We start from the raw sequence: 17,705 nt of genomic DNA, 5'->3' as shown, positions 1-17,705 counted from the left end.
GAATGATGGTGGTAGTAGTAGTAGTAACATGGACACACAATGTCAGTAATAATAGCAGGAATGATGGTGGTAGTAGTAGTAGTAGTAGTAACATGGACACACAATGTCAGTAATAATAGCAGGAATGATGGTAGTAGTAGTAGTAGTAACATGGACACACAATGTCATTAATAATAGCAGGAATGATGGTGGTAGTAGTAGTAACATGGACACACAATGTCAGTAATAATAGCAGGAATGATGGTAGTAGTAGTAGTAACATGGACACACAATGTCAGTAATAATAGCAGGAATGATGGTAGTAGTAGTAGTAGTAACATGGACACACAATGTCAGTAATAATAGCAGGAATGATGGTGGTAGTAGTAGTAACATGGACACAATGTCAGTAATAATAGCAGGAATGATGGTGGTAGTAGTAGTAACATGGACACACAATGTAATATACTTTCTAAACATCTGTAACATTATATTTCCATGTAACTGCTCCTTTAATTTCTTGCTGCTACAATCACATTACTTAGAATTCTGTAGCAGAACCACGTTGTTTTCTCCAGCAGATAAGATAAGGACATGACACAGATGACTGACTCCAAGGTCTGCTCCTCTCCTCCATCCTCCAGATGTGCTGTGGACCCTTCTGCCCTGTGTATCCCACCTCTGCAGCCTTGGCATGCCCTGCTCTGTCCCCCGTGCTGTGTGCCCGGCACTGGCCCTGGTGGGGAGGAGGCGGGTCTTTCCATGCCTGCTGTCTGTCCCCACAGGGAGCAATCTTCCTTCTTTTGGTTGCTGGATGTGGACGGCTGTGCGAGTGCGAGGAGCGGGTTATAGCGGAGTCTCCTTCTCCCACAGGACGAGGTAAGCACAGTGTGACACAGTGTGACACAGGTAAGCACAGTGTGACCGCTGCGCAGAGCACCGTGCGTCTTATGGAGTGCGCAAAGGGACCTGGAGCGCACCGACCGCAGAGACGCTGGACGCACCGTGTGGATGGGGCCGGTAACTTGTGCTGCTCCCTGGATGTCCTGATTGCTGGGACTTGTAGGTTCACAAGAACTCCGGGCTGGGGCTCCACTGTGCAGGAGAGAAGTCACATCTGAAACCCACAGTGTGTATTGTCCCAGGAAGCTCCGACTGACACATTACACATGCAGGAAAGCTGAGATTGGCATTTTTACCGGCTGTTGTGTCCCATAGCAATTTATATATGTGCTTAGGACGAAAACAATATGTCGAGCATCGATTAAACCCTATAAAAACAACATTTACAGCACAGGCTGCTGTAATATTATGTGCTGGTAATTGTTGGGTTATTTTTTTTTTGCAATTATATGAACTGAAGGTTACAGTGCGGATAATGTCATTCCGGCAGCCTCCAAATGGCAAGCAGGCATTCAGACATGTGGGCCCCTTGTGTGACTGGCCCAAAAGTGTGAGAACAAGAAAGGGGCAATGTATTAATATTAATGTATATGCTGCCTAAAGATGGCAAAAGTGACCAATTTCTCTGTTTTAGTCTAGTTGCTCCGTTCTGTATGTGTTTCTTTTTTTGTTGTCTTTTTTTTGTTTTCTTTCTTTGGAGGAGTAAGGGTTGAACCCACCATCCAGTACCATAGATATTGTCCTTTTAATTCATTGCTGAATTTATCGTCTTTACCAGGTGGGTGTTAGGGCTTGTTTTCACTTGCGAGGAACACGTCCGTGTCTCGCATGTGGAAATGAAGCTCTGGTGCCGGCACTCCGGAGCGGAGCGCGCGGCTCCATGTGTTGCTATGCGGCCGCACGCTCCACTCCACAGTGCCGGTGCCAGAGCTTCATTTCCACATGCGAGACACGGACGTGTTCCTCGCAAGTGGAAACAAGCCCTTATTCACATTTATTCACTTTGTAAGGCTGCCGTCACACTATCAGTATTTGGTCAGTATTTTACATCAGTATTTGTAAGCCAAAACCAGGAGTGGAACAAATAGAGGAAAAGTATAATAGAAACATATGCACCACTTCTGCATTTATCACCCACTCCTGGTTTTGGCTCTTAAATACTGATGTAAAATACTGACCAAATACTGCCAGTGTGACGGCAGCCTAAGGGCTCTTTTCCACTTGAGAGAAAAAAAACGGTCCGATTTACGGACCAAAAAACGGAGCTAAATCATGCGAGTGTCATGCGATTTTTTTATCGCAACATCCATATGACTTCCGTATGACATCTGTAGTGCTGTTCGATTTTTACGCAACGGTGTCCTTTGAAAAGCTGGCAAATCAGTGCTGTGTACAGTAAAATCACACTGACAGATTAGAATAGAAAAGATAGAATAGATATATACACATAGAATAGGTATATATACATATATATATGTATGTCACTGAGACACCTATATATATATTTATATTTAATACAGAGATAGATAGCAGAAAAGCCGGTAATACAATTGCCGGCTTTTGCTATCTCCTTCCCAATCCCGACAGGATATGAGACATGGTTTACATACAGTAAACCATTTCATATCCCTTATTTTATTACATATTCCTGACTACTAATTTAAGAAGTGTCTTTGTGTAAAATTTGGTGGCTCTAGCTGTTAAACTAAAGGGTTAAATCACGGAAAAAATTGGCATGGGCTCCTGCGCAATTTTCTCGCCAGAGTGGGAAAGCCAGTGACTGAGGGCAGATATTAATAGCCTAGAGAGGGACATGGAGAAAATATTCAGAAAAATTCCCACGCTAGAGTTCATATGAGGTTATGCCAGCAGGGGGCGCAGCACCGCAAGTCTACTATGCTATGTTCCCCTGCTTCCATTTGTCCCCCAGCTTTTACAGGCAGGAGCACAGCTGCATTAGCAGAGTTCCTGGCTGTAAAAATCTTTAACACCTTCAGATGGATTTACAGCCTGGGACAAGACTGGGAACTTTTCAGAATATTTTCCCACGCGCGAGTTCATATGAGGACATCCAGCAGAGGGCGCATCACCGCGACTGAAGGTAACTACAGGTCATTGACCTACATTCTATTCATTCAGAGCTTCTGCTTGTAAAATTAGTTAACCCCTTCAGATGGATTTACATCGTGGGACGAGACTGATCATCGGAAGGTATGGGATATTGTTGTTTTTTTATTTTACCTTTTTTACAGAACGAGGGTCTTCAGGTGGATTACCAGGATAATAAAATATTACAAAAACCTGTGTATTTACTTCATTAAAATACTTTGTAATAATGTGTGTGTGTTTTTTTTAACCATTTCATACAATTCGATTAATAATGGATAGGTGTCATAATTGACGCCTCTCCATTATTAATCTGGCTTAATGTCACCTTACAATATCAAGGTGACATTAACCCTTCATTATCCCATATCCCACCGCTACACGAGAATGAGAAGAGAGTGGCCAAGTGCCAGAATAGGCGCATCTTCCAGATGTGCCTTTTCTGAGGTGGCTGGGGGCAGATGTTTTTAGCCGGGGGGGGGGGAGGGGGGGCAATAACCATGGACCCTCTCCAGGCTATTTTGCCACTCTGGCGGAGAAAATTGCGCGGGAGCCCACGCCAATTTTTTCCACGATTTAACCCTTAAATATAATAGAGCGCCCAAATTTTGCACATACACACTACTAACATTAGTAGTGTGTAATATGCAAAAAAATGGGGATGTGAGATGGTTTACTGTATGTAAACCATGTCTCATATCCTGTCGGGTTTAGGAAGGAGATAGCAAAAGCCGGCAATTGAATTACCAGCTTTTAAGCTATCTAGCGCTGGAAGAAATATTAATATATATATATATATATGTGTCTCCCTGACATATATATATGTATATATACCTATTCTATGTGTATATATCTACTCTAATCTAAGCTGTCAGTGTGATTTTACTGTACACTGCGTTGAATTGCCGGCTTTTCAAAGGACACCGGTGCGTAAAAATCGGACAGCACTCGCATGGTGCGAGTGCTGTGCGTTTTTTTTCTTGCACCCATTGACTTGCATTGGCGACTCTCATCCGAGAATCGCAGCAATACGCAGCATGCTGCGATTTTTTTCTCAGTCCGATTTCAGTTGAGAAAAAAATCGCAAATGGAATGTCACCTATTGAATAACATTGGTCCGAGTGCAATCCGATTTTTTTATCGGATTGCACTCGTCTGTTTTCCTCACAAGTGGAAAGGAGCCCTAAGGACCCTTATCTCTGCAATCTTTAAAAAAAAAGCATATTCAAGGGAGCAGAGCAAATAAAATAAAAATATAAATGTATTTGAAATTGGCGCTGTCCTGTCCGATGAGCATTGCTGGTCTTTTTCCCCAGTGTCACCACTATCCCCACAATTGCGTCCCCGTGCCTTAATCGATGTGGATGACTCACCCACAGACCACGTTCACACGTTCAGTATTTGGTCAGTATTTTACCTCAGTATTTGTAAGCCAAAATCAGGGGTGGGTGATAAATGCAGAAGTGGTGACGTGTTTCTGTTATACTTTTCCTTTGATTGTTCCTCACCTGGTTTTGACTAACAAATACTGAGGTAAATCAGGCCAAATACTGAACATGTGAATGTGGCCACACTCTGCTGCAAATCTCGCGCCTGCGTAGTTGATGCACAGGCATACGTAGGCATACCGTGCTTTACCCTACTAAGGGCAAAGACAAGTCCTGTAAAGCTCAGCAGGTCACAGTGCGCCTGTGCTTCACCTACGCAGGCGCAAATTTGCAGCACTGTGGGGATGATGTAGGATGCGCTATCCACATCAGTTAAGGTAAGAGCATGCTATTGTAGGGACAGAAGAGGCGCAGAACAAAGACCAGCAACCCCCATCGCACCAGATCAAGAGACTAAGGCCGGGGTGTGATGTGAGAAACTCGCACGAGTCTCTCGGATCAATACCCGGCGCTGCCGCCGGCACTCAGGACCGGAGGATTCAGCTGCATAGAACATAGAAATACATGCAGCCGCACAGTCCGGTCCGAGTGCTGGTGGCAGTACTGGGTATTCAGGCAAGAGACTCGCGCAAGTTTCTCACATTGCACTCGCAAGTGTGACCCCGGCCTTGTGAAAGGTATTTTTTGGATATGCAGAAGGAGTTGGGGAGTCATATACAGGTTGCCAGATTACTGGACTCCGGTACAAGAGGAGTTAATGGTGGTGGCTTTAGTTTATATTGGGAAAACCTGCTGACAGGATCCCTTTACAGATGGCTTCACAAATACTTGTTTTTCAAACCAAGTACAGACCATGGGTCTCTACTGTAGACCCGAACTCGATAGCCTCACAAGCATATACGAGGAGTCCAAAACCAGCCTTACAATGTGTAATGTCAACTGTCACTACATTTTGGCATACAAAGAGCATAGATTCTTAAGCAGATCTCTTAGACCGGATGAGGCTAGTATACCTGCTATGAAAATCCATGTCAGAGTGGTTGTAAAATCCTTATTGAAGGTGGTGGTTTTACATTAACATGAGCTTTTCATGAATAAACCTCTAGCTGGACTCATAAAATGCTCATCTTATTATTAGGACTATATAGCACTTTTGCTGTAGACTTTCACAGTAAGTACACCAGCCACATCAAGTTCAACAGATCTATTTAATAATCTATGCAGTTTGTATAGTGAAATCTGGTGATGGATCTGTTTCAAGCAGTTTGTTACTCACCTGTTAGGCCGGCTTCACACTCAGCGTATGAAAATACGGTCCGTATATTACGGCCGTAATACGCTGAAAAGTCCCGAAAATAGTGGTCCGTAGCTCCTCCGTAGGCAGGGTGTGTCAGCGTTTTTTGCGCATGGCATCCTCTGTATGTAATCCATATGGCATCCGTACTGCGTGGTTTTCTCGCAGGCTTGCAAAACCAACATACGGCTATACAAGGGATCCATGTGTCCCAAAAAGAAAAAAAAATATATATATATATACTGTATATATATATATATATATATATATATATATGTCAGTAGACACATATATGTATATATATTAATATTTTTTCCAGCGCTATACAGCTTGAAAGCCGGTAATTCAATTACCGGCTTTTTCTTTCTCCTTCCTAAAACCCGACATGATTTGAGACATGGTTTACATACAGTAAACCATGTCTTCTCTCCATTTTTTTTGCAGATTTCACACTACTAATGTCAGTAGTGTGTATCTGCAAAATTTGGCCGTTCTAGCTCTTAAAATAAAGGGTTAAATGGCGGAAAAAATTGGCGTGGGCTCCCGCGCAATTTTCTCCGCCAGAGTAGTAAAGCAAGTGACTGAGGGCAGATATTAATAGCCTGGAGAGGGTCCACGGTTATTGGCCCCCCCTGGCTAAAAATATCTGCCCCCAGCCACCCCAGAAAAGGCACATCTGGAAGATGCGCCTATTCTGGCACTTGGCCACTCTCTTCCCATTCCCGTGTAGCGGTGGGATATGGGGTAATGAAGGGTTAATGCCACCTTGCTATTGTAAGGTGACATTAAGCCTAATTAATAATGGAGAGGCGTCAATTATGACACCTATCCATTATTAATCCAATTGTAGTAAAGGGTTAAATAAAACACAAACACATTATTTAAAATTATTTTAATGAAATAAAAACAATGGTTGTTGGAGTATTTTATTCTACGCCCAATCCAGTCACTGAAGACCCTCGTTCTGTAAGTAAAAAAAACATAATAAACCAACAATATACTTACCCTCCGCAGATCTGTAACGTCCAACGATGTAAATCCTTCTGAAGGGGTTAAAACATTTTGCAGCAAGGAGTTCCGCTAATGCAGGCTGCTCCTTGCTGCAAAACCCCGGGGAATGAGGCTAAATATAGATCAATGATCTATATTTAGCTTCATTTGCGGTGAGGCGCCCTCTGCTGGATGTTCATAGATCGTGGGAACTTTCCTAGAAAGCTCCCAGGCTTTCTAGGAAAGTTCCCACGATCTATGAACATCCAGCAGAGGGCGCCTCACCGCAAATACATAGTTAGTAACATAGTTAGTAAGGCCGAAAAAAGACATTTGTCCATCCAGTTCAGCCTATATTCCATCATAATAAATCCCCAGATCTACGTCCTTCTTCAGAACCTAATAATTGTATGATACAATATTGTTCTGCTCCAGGAAGACATCCAGGCCTCTCTTGAACCCCTCGACTGAAGCTAAATATAGATCATTGATCTATATTTAGCCTCATTCCCCGGGGTTTTGCAGCAAGGAGCAGCCTGCATTAGCGGAACTCCTTGCTGCAAAATGTTTTAACCCCTTCAGAAGGATTTACATCGTTGGACGTTACAGATCTGCGGAGGGTAAGTATATTGTTGGTTTATTATGTTTTTTTACTTACAGAACGAGGGTCTTCAGTGATTGGATTGGGCGTAGAATAAAATACTCCAACAACCATTGTTTTTATTTCATTAAAATAATTTTAAATAATGTGTTTGTGTTTTATTTAACCCTTTACTACAATTGGATTAATAATGGATAGGTGTCATAATTGACGCCGCTCCATTATTAATTAGGCTTAATGTCACCTTACAATAGCAAGGTGGCATTAACCCTTCATTACCCCATATCCCACCGCTACACGGGAATGGGAAGAGAGTGGCCAAGTGCCAGAATAGGCGCATCTTCCAGATGTGCCTTTTCTGGGGTGGCTGGGGGCAGATATTTTTAGCCAGGGGGGGGCCAATAACCGTGGACCCTCTCCAGGCTATTAATATCTGCCCTCAGTCACTGGCTTTACTACTCTGGCGGAGAAAATTGCGCGGGAGCCCACGCCAATTTTTTCCGCCATTTAACCCTTTATTTTAAGAGCTAGAACGGCCAAATTTTGCAGATACACACTACTGACATTAGTAGTGTGGAATCTGCAAAAAAAATGGAGAGAAGACATGGTTTACTGTATGTAAACCATGTCTCAAATCATGTCGGGTTTAGGAAGGAGAAAGAAAAAGCCGGTAATTGAATTACCGGCTTTCAAGCTGTATAGCGCTGGAATAAATATTAATATATATACATATATGTGTCTCACTGACATATATATATATATATACCTATTCTATGTGTACACATTTATTCTACCTATTGGACTGTAAGCTGTCAGTGTGATTTTACTGTACACCGCACTGAATTACCGGCTTTTCTCTCTAACAGCGCTGCGTATTTCTCGCAAGTCACACTGCTTGTCCGTGTGTAATCCGTATTTTTCACGCTTCCATAGACTTTCATTGGCGTATTTCTTGCGCACTACGGTGACAAACGCAGCATGCTGCGATTTTGTACGGCCGTAGAAAGCCGTATAATACTGATCAGTAAAATACGGCAGATAGGAGCAGGGGCATAGAGAATAATTGTGCCGTATTTTTTGCGAGTTTTACGGACGTAGTTTCTGCGCTCTTACGTCCGTAAAACTCGCAAGTGTGAAGCCGGCCTTACTGTTAGCTCACACATTTCTTTTTTTTTTGCATTATTTGCTTGTAAAAGTATCTTAAAGGGGTTGTCCAGCCGATAAGTTTGCATTTACTCTGCGTGACTGCAAACTTATGAATCTCCCCAGTGCACGCACTGTGCACTGCAAGGATTCGCCGGTTTCAGACCCGAGACATACCCCCATCCAGTGGGTGCGGCCTTGCTCCATACACTTAACAACTCCTTTAAGTTCCAGGAGTTTTTGTTGACGTTATTTTCAATTTATTTCAATTTTTGCTTTTACTGACACGTATTACATTTAGGCCGGCGTCACACACAGCGTAAAACAATACGGTCTGTATATTACGGCCGTAATACGCTGAAAAGTCCCCAAAATAGTGGTCTGTAGCTCCTCCGTAGGCAGGGTGTGTCAGCGTTTTTTGCGCATGGCATCCTCCGTATGTAATCCGTATGGCATCCGTACTGCGTGTTTTTCTCGCAGGCTTGCAAAACTGACATACGGCTATACAAGGGATCCATGTGTCACAAAAAAAAAAAAAAGTATATATATATATATATATATATATATATATGTCAGTAGACACATATATATATTAATATTTCTTCCAGCGCGAGATAGCTTTGCTATCTCCTTCCTAAACCCGACATGATATGAGACCTGGTTTACATACAGTAAACCATGTCATATCCCCCTTTTTTTGCATATTCCACACTACTAATGTTAGTAGTGTGTATATGCAAAATTTGGCCGTTCTATCTACTAAATTAAAGGGTTAAATGGCGGAAAAAATTGGCGTGGGCTCCCGCGCAATTTTCTCCGCCAGAGTAGTAAAGCCAGTGACTGAGGGCAGATATTAATAGCCTGGAGAGGGTCCACGGTTATTGGCCCCCCCCCTGGCTAAAAACACCTGCCCCTAGCCACCCCAGAAAAGGCACATCTGGAAGATGTGCCTATTCTGGCACTTGGCCACTCTCTTCCCATTCCCGTGTAGCGGTGGGATATGGGGTAATGAAGGGTTAATGCCACCTTGCTATTGTAAGGTGACATTAAGCCAAATTAATAATGGAGAGGCGTCAATTATGACACCTATCCATTATTAATCCAATACTAGTAAAGGGTTAAAAAAAAACACACACATTATTAAAAATTAATTTATTGAAAAAATCACAAAGGTTGTTGTATTAATTTATTCTACTCTCAATCCACTCACTGAAGACCCTCGATCTGTAAATTAAAAAAAAAAAATAAACCAACAATATACTTACCTTCCGAGGATCTGTAAGGTCCAACGATGTAGATCCATCTGAAGGGGTTAAAATATTTTGCAGCCACGAGCTTTGCTAATGCAGGCTGCTCATGTCTGCAAAACCCCAGCGAATGAAGGTAAAGTAGGTCAATGACCTATATTTAGCTTCATTTGCGGTGAGGCGCCCTCTGCTGGCTGTTCCTAGATCGTGGGAACTTTCCTAGAAAGCTCCCTTGCTCGAGATCATAAGAGGGCGCCCTCTGCTGGTTGTCCTCATATGAACTCGAGCCTGGGAGCTTTCTAGGAAAGTACCCACGATCTAGGAACAACCAGCAGAGGGCGCCTCACCGCAAATGAAGGTAAATATAGGTAATTGACCTACTTTACCTTAATTCCCCGGGGTTTTGCAGCCACAAACAACGTTGCATTAGCAAAGCTCGTGGCTGCAAAATATTTTAACCCCTTCAGATGGATTTACATCATTGGACTTTACAGATCTGCGGAAGGTAAGGATATTGTTGGTTTATTATGTTATTTTTGTTACAGAACGAGGGTCTTCAGTGATTGGATTGGGCGTTGAATAAAATATTACAACAACCTTTGTTTTTATTTCATTAAAATAATTTTTAACAATGTGTTTGTGTATTTTTTTAACCCTTTACTAGTATTGGATTAATAATGGATAGGTGTCATAATTGACGCCTCTCCATTATTAATTTGGTCATTGACCTACTTTACCTTCATTCGCTGGGGTTTTGCAGACATGAGCAGCCTGCATTAGCAAAGCTCGTGTCTGCAAAATATTTTAACCCCTTCAGATGGATCTACATCGTTGGACCTTACAGATCCTCGGAAGGTAAGTATATTGTTGGTTTATTTATTTTTTTTAATTTACAGATCGAGGGTCTTCAGTGGGTGGATTGAGAGTAGAATAAATTAATACAACAACCTTTGTGATTTTTTCAATAAATTAATTTTTAATAATGTGTGTGTGTTTTTTTTAACCCTTTACTAGTATTGGATTAATAATGGATAGGTGTCATAATTGACGCCTCTCCATTATTAATTTGGCTTAATGTCACCTTACAATAGCAAGGTGGCATTAACCCTTCATTACCCCATATCCCACCGCTACACGGGAATGGGAAGAGAGTGGCCAAGTGCCAGAATAGGCGCATCTTCCAGATGTGCCTTTTCTGGGGTGGCTGGGGGCAGATGTTTTTAGCCAGGGGGGGCCAATAACCATGGACCCTCTTCAGGCTATTAATATCTGCCCTCAGTCACTGGCTTTTCTACTCTGGCGGAGAAAATTGTGCGGGAGCCTACGCCAATTTTTTCCGCCATTTAACCCTTTATTTTAATAGCTAGAACGGCCAAATTTTGCATATACACACTACTAACATTAGTAGTGTGGAATATGCAAAAAAATGGGGATATGAGATGGTTTACTGTATGTAACCATGTCTCATATCATGTCGGGTTTAGGAAGGAGAAAGCAAAAGCCGGCAATTGAATTACCGGCTTTCTGCTATATCGCGCTGTATGAAGTAATAATATATATACATATATGTGTCTACTGACATATATATATATATACAGTGGGGCAAAAAAGTATTTAGTCAGTCAGCAATAGTGCAAGTTCCACTACTTAAAAAGATGAGAGGCGTCTGTAATTTACATCATAGGTAGACCTCAACTATGGGAGACAAACTGAGATAAAAAAATCCAGAAAATCACATTGTCTGTTTTTTTATCATTTTTTTTGCATATTATGGTGGAAAAGAAGTATTTGGTCAGAAACAAACAATCAAGATTTCTGGCTCTCACAGACCTGTAACTTCTTCTTTAAGAGTCTCCTCTTTCCTCCACTCATTACCTGTAGTAATGGCACCTGTTTAAACTTGTTATCAGTATAAAAAGACACCTGTGCTCACCCTCAAACAGTCTGACTCCAAACTCCACTATGGTGAAGACCAAAGAGCTGTCAAAGGACACCAGAAACAAAATTGTAGCCCTGCACCAGGCTGGGAAGACTGAATCTGCAATAGCCAACCAGCTTGGAGTGAAGAAATCAACAGTGGGAGCAATAATTAGAAAATGGAAGACATACAAGACCACTGATAATCTCCCTCGATCTGGGGCTCCATGCAAAATCCCACCCCGTGGGGTCAGAATGATCACAAGAACGGTGAGCAAAAATCCCAGAACCACGCGGGGGGACCTAGTGAATGAACTGCAGAGAGCTGGGACCAATGTAACAAGGCCTACCATAAGTAACACACTACGCCACCATGGACTCAGATCCTGCAGTGCCAGACGTGTCCCACTGCTTAAGCCAGTACATGTCCGGGCCCGTCTGAAGTTTGCTAGAGAGCATTTGGATGATCCAGAGGAGTTTTGGGAGAATGTCCTATGGTCTGATGAAACCAAACTGGAACTGTTTGGTAGAAACACAACTTGTCGTGTTTGGAGGAAAAAGAATACTGAGTTGCATCCATCAAACACCATACCTACTGTAAAGCATGGTGGTGGAAACATCATGCTTTGGGGCTGTTTCTCTGCAAAGGGGCCAGGACGACTGATCCGGGTACATGAAAGAATGAATGGGGCGATGTATCGTGAGATTTTGAGTGCAAACCTCCTTCCATCAGCAAGGGCATTGAAGATGAAACGTGGCTGGGTCTTTCAACATGACAATGATCCAAAACACACCGCCAGGGCAACGAAGGAGTGGCTTCTTAAGAAGCATTTCAAGGTCCTGGAGTGGCCTAGCCAGTCTCCAGATCTCAACCCTATAGAAAATCTTTGGAGGGAGTTGAAAGTCCGTGTTGCCAAGCGAAAAGCCAAAAACATCACTGCTCTAGAGGAGATCTGCATGGAGGAATGGGCCAACATACCAACAACAGTGTGTGGAAACCTTGTGAAGACTTACAGAAAACGTTTGACCTCTGTCATTGCCAACAAAGGATATATTACAAAGTATTGAGATGAAATTTTGTTTCTGACCAAATACTTATTTTCCACCATAATATGCAAATAAAATGTTAAAAAAACAGACAATGTGATTTTCTGGATTTTTTTTTCTCAGTTTGTCTCCCATAGTTGAGGTCTACCTATGATGTAAATTACAGACGCCTCTCATCTTTTTAAGTGGTGGAACTTGCACTATTGCTGACTGACTAAATACTTTTTTGCCCCACTGTATATATATAGACAGTATATATGTTTTGTTTTTTTAACACATGGATCCCTTGTATAGCCGTTTGTCGGTTTTGCAAGCCTGCAATAAAAACACGCAGTACGGATGCCATACGGATTACATACGGAGGATGCCATGCGCAAAAAACGGTGACACACCCTGCCTACGGAGGAGCTACGGACCAATATTTTCGGGACTTTTCAGCGTATTACGGCCGTAATACACGGACCGTATTTTCATACGCTGAGTGTGACGCCGGCCTTAGAGTTCGCTCACATCAGTGCATAAAAAAAAAAATTGGTCCGATTTTCATTCTGAAGGGTGGTATGCTTTTTCTCACTCGTCAATCGTGTGCAGTCCGTGTTTTTACTCAGCAGCTATTAATCATTACAGGACCATTTACAGTTTCCTATATTACAGAACTGTGTAATGCATCCGTAAAATTCAGATGTCACTGATGGCCTGTATGGCATGAGATTTTTTCAGGCACTGTCCAACTTCGGAGTGAAATCACAGCATGCTGAATCCAGCGGAGAAAAAATAGGGAAATCTGCACTGCCTCATTGATTAACATTGGGGCGTGAGCAGTGCGTTTTCTTTATCACATTGCATTTGGTGTATTTATAAGCAGATGTGAGCAAACCCTTAAAGCAAGAACTATATGTCTTAGGCCGGAGTCACACTAGCGTTGAATACGGACGAGTGCTATGTCAGAAAATATCACATTTCACTCGGACCAGTGTTAATCTATGGGGCAGCTCACATCACCGTTTTTTTCTCGGGCGTAGTCTGTGTGTGAGAGAAATCGCAGCATGCTGCGATTGTATTCGTATATCGGCTGAGTCTCGCCAATGCAAGCCTATGGGTGCGAGAAAAACTCGGACACTACAAGGACCATCTATGTTGCTTGCGAGAAATACGCAACCATTTTCCTCATTTCAGCCCATTGAGCCATTAAATTCAATGGGGAAAGTCAGTGAGAAATGTAAAGCCATACGTATGATATACGGGTGCATTGCAAATGGATTACACACGGATCACCATACGGAGAACATTTGTGTGACTCTCAGCAGGGAGACTAGGAACGATTTTTCAGACATTTAGTGTGACGCCGGCCTTATATAAAGGTTCATGGCTCTTGAGGACAACCAGCAGAGGGCGCCCTCTTATGATCTCGAGCAAGGGAGCTTTCTAGGAAAGTTCCCACGATCAAGGAACAGCCAGCAGAGGGCGCCTCACCGCAAATGAAGCTAAATATAGATCATTGACCTACTTTACCTTCATTCGTTGGGGTTTTGCAGACATGAGCAGCCTGCATTAGCAAAGCTCGTGGCTGCAAAATATTTTAACCCCTTCAGATGGATCTACATCGTTGGACCTTACAGATCCTCGGAAGGTAAGTATATTGTTGGTTTATTTTTTTTTTTTAATTTACAGATCGAGGGTCTTCAGTGAGTGGATTGAGAGTAGAATAAATTAATACAACAACCTTTGTGATTTTTTCAATAAATTAATTTTTAATAATGTGTGTGTGTTTTTTTTAACCCTTTACTAGTATTGGATTAATAATGGATAGGTGTCATAATTGACGCCTCTCCATTATTAATTTGGCTTAATGTCACCTTACAATAGCAAGGTGGCATTAACCCTTCATTACCCCATATCCCACCGCTACACGGGAATGGGAAGAGAGTGGCCAAGTGCCAGAATAGGCGCATCTTCCAGATGTGCCTTTTCTGGGGTGGCTGGGGGCAGATGTTTTTAGCCAGGGGGAAGCCAATAACCGTGGACCCTCTCCAGGCTATTAATATCTGCCCTCAGTCACTGGCTTTACTACTCTAGCGGAGAAAATTGTGCGGGAGCCCACGCCAATTTTTTCCCACATTTAACCCTTTATTTTAATAGCTAGAACGGCCAAATTTTGCACATACACACTACTAACATTAGTAGTGTGGAATATGCAAAAAAAATGGGGATATGAGATGGTTTACTGTATGTAAACCAGGTCTCATATCATGTCGGGTTTAGGAAGGAGAAAGCAAAAGCCGGTAATTGAATTACCGGCTTTTCTCTCTAACAGCGCTGCGTATTCCTCGCAAGTCACACTGCTGGTCCGTGTGTAATCCGTATTTTTGGGGCTTCCATAGACTTTCATTGACGTTTTATTTGCGCAATATGATGACAAACGCAGCATGCTGCGATTTTCTACGGCCGTAGAAAGCCGTATAATACTGATGAGTTTAATACGGCAGATAGGAGCAGGGGCATAGAGAATAATTGTGCCGTATTTTTTGCGAGTTTTACGGATGTAGTTTCTGCAGCAGATTTGATAATTCCGCAGGTAAAAGGCACTGCGTTTTACCTGCAGTTTTACTGCACAATTACCGCGGATTTTATGCGGATTCCACCTGCGGTTTTACACCTGCGGATTCCTATTATGGAGCAGCTGTAAACCGCTGCGGAATCCGCACAAAGAATTGACATGCTGCGGAATGTAACCGCAGCGTTTCCGTGCAGTTTTTTACGCAGCATGTGCACTGCGGATTGCGTTTTCCATAGGTTTACATGGTACTGTAATAGCATGGAAAACTGCTGCGGACCCGCAGCTGCAGATCCACAGCAAAATCCGTAACATGTGCACATAGCCTTAGAATCAGACCTTTTACTTCTGTCAACATGTGAGTGAATGGGAGTGTGTAGGAGAGGGATGGGAGAAGCTTTGGCTTTTCTCCACCTAAATCCGCCTAAATCCGCCTACAGGAATAAGTCTTTCCATTACTCTTCAGTGTGGTGATCGGGGCTTGTAAGGCAGAGGCTGCGCACAGCTTCTTACATGGGTTCATCATGTCATCTGCGACTGCACTCCCTATGAGGGCCAGTACATCCCCCTTGTCCCACTCATTGTCCGGTTTGTCTGATTTACCATATGGACTGCAGGCTGAAGCAGAAAGGAACTCTGGAGCTTTAATTAATTCGGGAATAGATGTACAGTGAAGTAATTCATTGCTGGAAGGTGCAATCAGGCTGTGTGAGGATGCAAAGAATTAGTGAATAAAGAACGTATTCTGTCTGATTAAAATTGCAGCATTCTCAAAGATTATATTCACATGCAGCATTTTTGCTGCAGTTTTTTTTTTGCATGAAAACCAGTGTCGGCAGGAAAAACAATGTGTATATTAAGGCTACTTTCACACTAGCGTTTATTGCAATACGTCGCAATGTGTCGTTTATGGGAAAAAACACTGTTTTTTTTTTTTTTACTTTTACAATGGTAACCAGGGTAAATATCGGGTTACTAAGCGCAGCCCTGCACTTAGTAACCCGATGTTTACCCTGGTTACCAGTGAACACATCGCTGGATCGGCGTCACACACGCCGATTCAGCGATGACAGCGGGAGATCCAGCGACCAAAAAAAAGGTCCTGATCATTCCCAGCGACCAACGATCTCCCAGCAGGGGCCTGATCGTTGGTCGCTGTCACACATAACGATTTCGTTAACGATATCGTTGCTATCGTTAACGAAATCGTTATGTGTGAAGGTACCTTTAGGCCTGTTACCTTCTGCATTACAAGCTCAAGGTCTCGTGGATAGGCGCCCTCTCCTAAGACCCAAATCTGGAAGGTCACTATGTCTCTTTTCCTCAGGATCACACTATCCCTTCTTCTTCAGTCTCCTCTCACACAGAATATTTACACAACTCACATAACACTTTACACTTTAACGTGATTGGTGTCTTCAGTGGTAAGAACGTGACCGGAGCGGTTCACCATCCTTACATATTCATACACACAGTCGCCCATTCTTGTATGCACATGTGCTCACTCCCCTACATTGACTCATGCAATTACTTGTGTACACATGCGACCACATGTGCTCCTTCGTACTCATGGTCATGCAGCCATACATTCACGAAACCCCCCAGACATACATGTATACATACTGTCTCATGCTCTCAGATAGCAGTCCATGCACTTACTCATGAAAATGTAACTCCACTTATACAAATACTTGTGCACCCGTACGTCAGTATACTCTCAGGCACATGGAGGCACCACCATGCATTCGCTAACACGTTCTACATGGCCTCACTGATAATTTGAGTTTTGGATCAATGTTTGATGGTCAACATCCTGAAGGACAGAAAAAAGCCGCAGTCCTTTAGGGGCTAAGCCTCTCAGATCAGCCCTACTGTTATGTAATATTAGCTTCTACTTATTGACATTGTAATGGACCCCCCACCTCCCACCGTCTTTGTGCATTTACTCAGCTGAACACACGGCCTTCAGGACTCTGATAACAATGAAGTACAATATAAAAATTCTACATGTGGATTCCAAATCTGGTCTGTAGTTTCCAAATGGATTACAATTCAGGTAAAGCTGTGTCAATGTTTGGTCGCCATTTTTAAAAGGTATTTATCGGTCTGATTGAACCCCATTGACACTGCCGCTACCTATGGTGCTGTTTGTAGCATCATCACATTAACGACATAAGTGGCACATGAGTGCAGATTTTTCTGACCAAGAGGGCTCTATCTTACAGGTTTGGTGAGTGGTTCAACCTCTAAACAAGATTCTATCCCAATATGTAGTAGGTATAACAATAATGATTTTAGCAAATACCTGCTATTAGAAATGTAGTATAGTTTTTCTGATTCACTATGTCTCTTTCCTCATGTGCAAGGCATTACATCCACTAGCCACTAACTAAGGCAAAAGTCACACTAAACTTATGAATTATCAGTCCGAGTCTCCCTGTGTCGCACGAGTGTAATGCGAGTGTCATGTGAGTACAATCCGATTTTTCACACCTAGCATCCGATTTACATCCGAATACAGTGCGATTGCTATCCA

General features: G+C 42.7%; 1 protein-coding gene across 1 annotated transcript in view; it reads left to right on the top strand.

Moving 5' to 3' along the window:
- Positions 1 to 535: 535 nt before the first annotated feature.
- Positions 536 to 17,705, top strand: part of MATN2 (matrilin 2) — a 169,946-nt gene continuing 152,776 nt past the window's right edge. Inside the window, exon 1 of the mRNA XM_069731663.1 lies at positions 536 to 858. Within this exon, the coding sequence (XP_069587764.1) occupies positions 624 to 858 (235 nt within the window). The 5' untranslated portion in view covers positions 536 to 623. The remainder of the gene's footprint in view (positions 859 to 17,705) is intronic.

Source organism: Ranitomeya imitator, chromosome 6 (assembly GCF_032444005.1).
Source record: "Ranitomeya imitator isolate aRanImi1 chromosome 6, aRanImi1.pri, whole genome shotgun sequence".
Lineage (NCBI taxonomy): Eukaryota > Metazoa > Chordata > Amphibia > Anura > Dendrobatidae > Ranitomeya > Ranitomeya imitator.
Note: the sequence above shows the minus strand (reverse complement) of the source record. Positions and strands in the feature narration are given on the sequence as shown.